General features: G+C 39.0%; 1 protein-coding gene across 2 annotated transcripts in view; it reads right to left on the bottom strand.

The window, feature by feature from the left end:
• LOC106879029 (uncharacterized) overlaps nucleotides 1-9,523 on the bottom strand; it is a 106,411-nt gene that overhangs the window by 19,376 nt on the left and 77,512 nt on the right. For both annotated transcript variants that reach the window (XM_052977325.1, XM_052977324.1), the window contains exon 8: nucleotides 4,755-4,987. In XM_052977325.1, coding sequence (XP_052833285.1) covers nucleotides 4,755-4,987 — 233 coding nt within the window. The remainder of the gene's footprint in view (nucleotides 1-4,754; nucleotides 4,988-9,523) is intronic.

The raw sequence follows: 9,523 nt of genomic DNA, 5'->3' as shown, positions 1-9,523 counted from the left end.
CGAACCGCTAAGTGACGGGGACATAAACACACCAGCATCATTTGTCAAGCAATGCTAGGGGGACAAACACAGACACACAAATACACACATATATATATATATATATATATATGAATATATATGACGGGCTTCTTTCAGTTTCCGCCTACCAAATCCACTCACAAGGCTTTGGTCGGCCCGAGGCTATAGTAGAAGACATTTGCCCAAGATGCCATGCAGTGGGACTGAACCTGGAACCATGTGGTTGATAAGCAAGCTACTTACCACACAGCCACTCCTGCACCTATAATATATTTATGCATATATTTATATACATGTATATATATGTATATATATGTGTGTGTGTTGAGAGAGAGAGAGAAAGATTAAATAAAAATAGTTATGGCTATTCTGCGGGGTTACCCTGGGTTTCACATCTAGAAAGCACTTAGCTTTATGACATTTCTTGAGATCTTAATGGTTGGTGGCCGATAACCTCTCTTCAATGTGGAGGGAGAAACAACCTTGAATGCTTGGAAACCTTTTGTACTAGTGTTGAGCAAGTAGCTACGAGATCATTTGTCCCTCCATTTCGAAGAGAGGTCATCGGCCAGTGGCCATTAGTGTCTGAGGAAACACCATAAAGCTAAGCACTTTATAGATGTGAAACCCAGAGTAACTCCAGAGACTGGCCGTAAATAGTTATATTTAATTATTCTATTGCTCTATAACTTAGAGTGAGCTTCTCTTTCAGATTTATGATTTACCGACAATATATATATAGATACATACACACACGCAAACACAGATATATATCCACACACATATGTATATATATATATGTATACATATATACGTACATATATGAGTATGTGTGTGTGCGTATATGTACCTATGTATCTGCATATATATACATCGTCATCATCATTTAACGTCAGCCTTCCATGCTGGGGACAATATATATACATGTATGTAAATGTTGAATGATGTTAATGAGTGCTCAACACTACATTGGTAGATATATTAAGACTGAAAATGTGTGTGTGTGTGTATCGGTATATCCTCGTTTTGTGCCAAAACAGCTTGACCGGTTTTTCTTAAACTTCACACACACATTGCTTATGTGTCTGGGGAGGTTTTAAGTATAAATTGATTTTGAAAAAATGTTCGAGTAAAACGGCGGAGGAATAACATTTGCAGCTGACAGGCTAGGAAAGCTTTCACTTATGATCCCAGTTGCAATTACAGCAGCAGATCGGACATTGCAATTGTCACAATGAGTAGGATCTGTGGCTTTTTGTCTGGCCAAAAAGTGGCCCGGAGAAACCCCGGGCATGTGCTGCTCAAATGGTAAGATTAAAATACCTCCATTAGAAGATACCCCCCCCCCCGGTTTTTTGGTTGACCTAACATTCTTATAGACTCTTTTCTATGCTCTGTATTTCTCACACGCACATACATCCATGTTTGTATACACATACACTTTGTGTACATGACGGCCTGTCTATTATTATATTTATAAGTCACACTCACACACACAGACACACAAGTTCTTCTCTTAAACCTTCTACCTGTTGTGTCTCTTTTCCTTTTTGGCACTTATACTCATTTATCCTCTTTTCGTGTTTTTTATTTTGTATCGACCGTGCGATGTGCTAAAGGAGCCATTCCTCGTCACCTCTCCTGATCGTGTGGTCATTACAAGACGTAGGAAGCCATACGATGGAGGCTTAACCTTAACCATAGGGAAATTCAAAGTTGACAATAGATAGATAGTACCTTACTGTCCGCTTCTTTCAAAGACATTTAAAGCACATATCAATGTGGAATTTTGCAATTCCATCAAATCAATCAAATATGTCTGCAAATACGCTAACAGAGGGTCTGATGCCACCATGTTTGACCTCCAACGCATCAGCTAACACGATGAAGTAACGCAATACCAGGCTGCATGGTACATAAGCAGCAATGAAGCGTTTTGGCATATTTTCGGTTTTCCAATACACGAAAGGTATCCTGCTGTTGTTCAGCTTGCTGCTCATCTAGAAAATGGCCAAGGAGTGTATTTCAGTGAAGCCACTGCTGCCCAGGTACCACAGGCTCCATCAGATACTATGCTCACTGCGTTTTTCTAAACTTTGTCAGGTTGATCCTTTTGCACGGACACTCCTTTACCCACAAGTTCCATGCTACTACACCTGGAACAACAAGATGTGGAGAAGGAAGAGAGGTAAAACTGTTGAAAAGCATGAAGGCATTAAGTTCGATGATTGCCTTGGGTGCGTGTATACAGTGCACCCAAATCAGACTGAGTGCTTTCATCTCCTTCTTCTTCTACACGAAGTAACAGGCCCAACTTGCTTTCAGGATTTAAGAACTGTGGATGAAAATGTTTTTACAAAGAGGTATGTCAACAGCGCAGTCTTCTTCAAGATCACGAGCCATGGCAAGCCTGCTTATCAGAGGCTTGTGTATCCAAATCACCAAGAAGCCTAAGAACACTTTTTGCTGTTATACTGCACGATTGTGCACCCAGTAGTCCGTATTCTTTGTGGCTTCAATTTAGGAATGACCTGTCCGAGGACTTCAGGTGAGCCACTCAGCTTCGATTCCCTACTTTAAACATAGGTTTCACCAATACAATATGCAATCTAGCACTGATTGAGATTGAAAACAAGACTTTAGCTTTAGGCAGTGATGTAATGACCACTTACAGGCTTCCCCCCGCTGCAAAGCCTACCTCAAATGAGCTCCCTTCTGAGATTGTTCGGGGAAACATCTTATGACAATACTGAACTATCCGCATATGTACAGATCAATGAGGTACTCCTGCTACCTGACCAGAAGCACACCTACGACACTATCGTTCAGCAAGTTCAGGGTCGTAAAGGTGGCATTTTCTTCCTTAACGCTCCTGGGGAGACAGGCAAAACATTCGTAACTAGATTCATTCTTGCAAAAGTAAGGCTACAAAAGTGCATCGCAATCGCCGTGGCAACTTCAGGCATAGCTGCTACTCTGCTCCCTGGTGGTAGAACTGCACACTCTACGTTTAAGCTTCCCCTTAACATTACAAGTTCACCAACACCTGTTTGCAACATATCAAAGACGTCGGACAACAGGCAATTGCTCGCACAATGCCGCCTGATTGTTTGGGATGAACGCACAATGGCTCACAAGGGTGCCCTTGAGGCATTAGATAGAGCTTTGCGAAACATAAAGGAAAGCCACAAACCGATCGAGGGTGTCACTGTCTGGCTATCTTGGGACTTTAGACAAACCTTGCCAGTGATTCCAAAAGGCACAAGGGAGGATGAAGCAATGGCGTTTCTTAAGTCTTCACGTCTATGGGGTCATGTTGTTACTTTAAAGTTAGAATCAAACATAAGAGCGCGCCTCCATGAGGACCCATTGTCAGAAGATTTTGCGAGGGACATTCTCCTTCTTGGCAATGGTGAAATTCCAGAAGACGGAAATGAAGATGTTGACATAAGTAACATTTGCACAATAGCCAGTACTATCCAGAGTCTTCAGGACCAGGTCTTCCCAGGCCTAGAAGTCCACAACGGTGATCTAGATTGGCTTTGACAAACAGCCGTTTTGGCTCCTAAAAACGTTCAGCGGTGAGTGCAATCAACAACAGCCTCTTACTGCGTTTGCCTGGGGACAAAGTCAGTAGACACCATTCCCAATCAGGATGAGGTAGTTGATTATCCCACTGAATTTTTGAATTCCTTGGAGCCTTCAGGTGTACCTCTGCATATTCTTACTCTTAATGTAGGTAACCCTGTTATACTGATAAAGAATTTAAATCCACTGATGTTGTGCAACAGAACACGCCTTGTTATCACAGAATTACTTCCCAATGTCATTGAAGCAACAATTATAACAGTCTGTGGTAAAGGTGAAGACGTCTTCATACCACAAATTCCCCTTCTGCCTTCGACTGCTGACTTACTGTTTACAGTCCGCAGAGTGCAGTTTCCAATTAGACTCAGTTACGCCATGTCCATTAATAAGTCCCAGGGGCAGTTGCTGTCATTCATTGGACTTTATTTAGCTGAATCATGCTTTTCACACGGTCAACTGTACATTGCCTGCTCAAAAGTAGGTTGTAAGAACAGATTATATGCCTTCAAGCCCCAGGGGAAAACTACAAATGTTGTTTATAAGGAAGTTTTGTAGACTTGCCATACTGACGCCATATTTCAGTCCTAAGTTATTGCTGTTATAATTTTTGTTGCTTCATTTTTTCACTCGATTGTTGTCATAATATTACACATGCGGTTCCCTTTAAGAGTTACTTAGATGTTAGTCTTGCCATAAAGCGTGAAAGGTGCTTAAGGGAGGTAATGTTAATCACTTTATTAGTTATTAAGCCTTTTTGAACTAACGCACCCGGGCAACGCCGGGTACACCTTCTAGTATATAAACAGAAATACACATACATATGCATACACACCCATACATGCACACACATATGTGGAAACATACACAGTGACATATAGAGAATAACTCCATTTAATATAGGAAGCCTCTATCTGACTGGTTGACTTGCTAGAAGTAAATGCCAAATCTCCTTTAAATCACAGCTTACTGTCTCAGAGAAGAAGGACACACTGAATAAAGTCCTTGGGTGCATGCATCTAAGAAACTAACATGATGGTCATGGCTGGAATGTCTTTTTTTCTTGATCCAATCAAGCAAGCCAAACCAGGACTTTAACAATGACACAAAAATAGAACAGAAAAGATAAAAAAACACAGAATTCTTACTTTGAATATGTCAAAAGCTTTGTTGGTGTCATTGAAGTGTATATCAGCCTCACTTGTTCTTATATTTCCAATATTGGTAAAATCAGCGAATGTAGGAAGATACGCTAACTTTCTTAATGTTAGATTATGTAGAGAATCCGTTTCACTGCCAGGCACTCCAAGAAATACATCTATTTCTGTTATATTTCTGATTAGTCTGGGTCGTGAGGTTAATTCTATTTTCCACACAGAAGCTAAAAAAGAAAGAAGAAAATAATTTTAAAAAACAGTCAAAAAGATGGTAGAGTAGTTGTGATACATTAACAAATGAAATATGCTGAAAAAAAAGAAGAAAAATTGGAATTACTTGACATTTTAAGAATCAAGCTATTCCTCAAAGGATGGCAACTGATTTTGTTGAAATATGTTTTAGAATATCTTTGTTGACATACAATGTCTTCGTTTCAGTTAATTTAGAGAATGACGAAGCATTTATTAAATAACTCTGGAATTTTAATGAAAGGTTTTTCATTTAGACCACTTTAAAACAAAGAATTGATATTAGGGAAGTAGGGGCCATCTTTGGCAGGTTGGCATCAAAATGGTTCAGAAGTAAATGAATGGTCGCTGTTAATATTTGTAATCATATTAAATTCAATGATTTAAGTAATTAATAGGTGAAAGAATTATCATCAACAATATTTATTACTAACATTAAACACTTTTGATATATAAGTAACAATTTATTGCATGTTTTGTATGTAAATCAAGCAAAATGTGAACTTGTAAAAGGTGAGAGCTGCAATATCTCATATAAATAAAATCAGAATTGCCTTTTAAAAGTGAGAATAATTTCTTAGAGAGAAAGTGGAGGAGTAAAATCGTTATTTAATGAAACAATATTCATCCAAGATCTAAAATTACAAGGTGCCCCAGCTACAAAACGAATGGTCTCTATGGAGGGCTTAATTCTAAGGCTTTTGTAAGCTTGCTGAAACATCATCATCATCATTGTTTAACATCCATTGTCCATACTGGCATAGGTTGGACAGTTTGACCAGGGCCAGTAACATGGAAGGCTGCAGCAGACTCCAGTCTGATTTGGCATAGTTTTCTGCAGCTGGATGCCTTTCTTAACACCAACCACTCCAAGAGTGTAATGGATGTTTTTATGTGCCACTGGCATAGGTACCATTTGCATGACACCAGTGTCTGCCATGAAAATCACTTCAGGGATGCTTTATCACTCATAAGTCAAACCCTAAGTGCTGCCAGTCCACAGACCAATGTACTTTTAACAGGGGACTTCAGTTTTTCTAATTTCAACTGGCCTGAGGGCTACTTCCAATCTCAAACTACAAAACTAAACAGGAAAGATATGAATGCTCTGCTCGACGTCACAGATGCCTTTCTCATACAATAAATCATCACCTATCCAACTAGGGGAAATAACATACTCGACGTAGTATTTATCACTAATACAGATTCTATTCACAATGTTCAGGTCATTCCAAAAGTAATTTCTGACCACAACATGATACAAGTATCTGTATATGGTTCAAAGATAACAACGCACACAAGTAATATCAAATATGACTCGCCCCTCATAAACTTGAATTTTAAGGAAAGAAATCAAAAGTGAGACCCTCAAAAACAAACCGGTCTCAACATATTGCCAACCTCAGTGTTAACAAGGGAATGAAGTTTCTGTACGACCAGACAGCCAAGATTTGTCAAAAGCATGCTCCATATAAACATCCCTATTTCTGCAAAAATTTGATTCCATGAGATAGACGGATACTAATGTGTAACAGAACCAAAGTGACAAAACAGTGAGGAACCTAACTCTCCCAACAGACGAGATTGCAAAGAAAAAGTAAGAAAATAAGGAACATTGAACTAAACCTCAAAATGTCTTATGGGAAAGAAACTTTACTCAAGGAACACTGAGCAGTGGAAAATATAAAAAAATTAATCTGAAGCTTTTTTTCCACTTTGCTAAACAAAAATCATCAACACATAACCAGACTGGCCCACTAATCAGACTGGCCCACTAATGGGCCAAAATGGATCAGATGCTAATGCTTCACCACAGATATGCACACTCTTGAGTCAACAATACAATGATGCTTTCTCTCAACCTATGATTGACAAAATAGTGCATAATCCAAAGGAATTCTTTGGTCCCCATAATTCAACTGCACAAACACATCTAGAGATTCTAGATATTAAGGAAGAAGACATAGTTACAGCTATTAATGATCTAGATTCAATTTCAACACCAGGACCAGATGGTCTCCCAGCCATATTATTGAAAACTTGCAAAAACAGCCTCACCAAGCCATTGAAGTAACTATTTCAAAAGTCACTTGAAAATGACATATTCCCAGAACTAGTGAAAGAAGCAACAGTAACACCTATCCATAACAGAGGTAGCAGGGCTGAAGCTAAAAATTACAGACCTGTTTCTCTCACATCTCACACACCTGAAATTGTCTGAAAAAGAATAACTGCATATCTTGAAGAAAACAACCTCTCAGATAATACACAGCATAGTTTTCAGACTGGATGAGGTTGCCTGACAAAACTATTACAACACCATAACACTATCCTCAATAATCCCCTGAATGGAAAGGTCACTAACTGCATATACCTTGATTTTGCTAAAGCGTTTGACAAGATTGATCATGGAGTCACCTGTCATAGAATAAGGGATCTTGGTATCGTAGCAAAACTCAGAGAATGGTTCTTTCATTTCCTACAGGATAGGAATCAATCTGTTGCTGCAAACGGTTATCTCTCAGCAAAAATCACCTGTAATAAGTGGCATACCTCAGGGTATGGTTCTAGGACCATTATTATTTACCATAACCCTCTCAGGCATAAGCCTCTAAGTGCAATTGGCCAACCTAATGAATTACGCTGACAATACAAAATATCAATGGCCATCCAAACTCCAGAATATGCCATCACACTCCAAATTGACCTAAACATCATTTATCAATGGATGGATAAAAATAATATGAGATTTAATACAACCAAAATTTCAGGCCCTTCATTATAGAGGGAATTGACACAAATCCCAATATTTGGTGCCAGATAATACAATAATTCAGAGCACTGATGACATACAGGACTTAGAAATAATCGTGTCCAATGATACATCTTTCATCAGCCACATCACCAAACTGACCTCCAAATGCAGACATCTCATTGGATGGATCCTACGAACCTTGATGACAAGAGAACCGGTAGTTATGCTAACTCTATGGAAAATCATTCTTCTGAGCAGATTAGATTACTGCTCACAGCTTTGGTCTCCAAATTCACCCAGTCTCTTAGAAGAAATTGAAGGGTTACAAAGAACATTCACCAGTAAAATAACTTCAGGTAATGGCCTTAATTTCTGGGAATGCTTGAAAGCTATGAATCTCTACTCCCTTGAACACTGAAGAGTGAGATATACTATTATATATGTATGGAAGATCCTGGAGAGGAATGTTCCAAACACTGGCGTTAAAGCGAATTTTAATGCTTGAACTGGTAGGTACTGTCAGCTCCCAAATATACCATCTTAAAACTCACGAACAAAAACACTCTACTGTACCAGTCTAATACTCAGAGGTCCTCAAGTATTCAACTGCTTACCCAAAGAAATTAGAAATAGAAAAGGGACCTCCACTGAAACTTTCAAAAAAGTATTGGATGCACTCCTAATGATGATACCGGACCAACCAACCAACCATTCAAGGATACACTCAGGAGGAGATCAGCAACCACAGACTCTATCATTGACCAACTTTTAATCATGTGACAACAAAACTAAAAAAAAATTAAATCAAGGCGGTGCCCCAGCATGGCCGCAGTCCATTGACAGAAACCATTAAAAGAATAAAAGAATATATATATACAAAAAGAGCTAAGGAATGGAGTAGATAAGGTTTGGGTGACATATGTTTCACAGCGAGCAGAACCTCAGAAGTGGTAAATATCCATGTGAGGTGTATGCCACACACTTTTCGGGCCAAGGGTATCTTGATTGAATGAAGGTTAATCAAGATACCCATGATCTGAAGACTAACCTTCTGTATACACCTCGCTTGGATATTTACCACTTCCAAGGTTCTGCTTGCCATGAAACATGTAGCCTGGATTTTATGCACTCCAATCCTTAACTTTCATATTTCTATTCACATGCCTCGCAACCAGGCTCCCTACCATGAAATATAAAATAATTTTTTCTGCTTATCTTACTCTGATATGGAAAAAATCCACAACCTATCAGACCAGTAAACAACTATTGTTCCTGAGAGTTGTTTTTTATATTTTCTATGGATTCCTTGAAGCTCATTTTCTTCCTACACCATAATCCTTGGATTGTCCGTCCGTCCATCCATCTGTCCATCTATCTATAAATAATCATCTACCCTCATTTCAAGAGGTCAAATTGTTGGGGCTCGTATGGCAGGCGCTAGTGTAACGAAAACAGCCAAAATGTTTGGTGTATCAAGAAGTACTGTCTCAAAAGTAATGACAGCCTTTAAGAAAGACGGAAAAACCTCCTCTTTAAAACAAAACTCCAGAAGAAAACCAAAACTTTCAGATAGGGTCTGTCGGACTCTTACCTGAATTGTTAGAAAGGGTCACAAAAGTACAGTTCCCAAAATTACTGCAGAGCTTAATGACCACCTCGAGAACCCAGTTTCCACAAAACTGTTCGCTGGGAGATGCACAAAGTCAGAATTTCACAGGAGGGCTGCAATCAGAAAACCACTACTTTCAACAACAAA

Source organism: Octopus bimaculoides, chromosome 28 (assembly GCF_001194135.2).
Source record: "Octopus bimaculoides isolate UCB-OBI-ISO-001 chromosome 28, ASM119413v2, whole genome shotgun sequence".
In the NCBI taxonomy this organism is placed as follows: domain Eukaryota; kingdom Metazoa; phylum Mollusca; class Cephalopoda; order Octopoda; family Octopodidae; genus Octopus; species Octopus bimaculoides.
The sequence above is the reverse complement of the archived record's forward strand: the minus strand, read 5'-3'. Positions and strand labels throughout refer to the sequence as shown.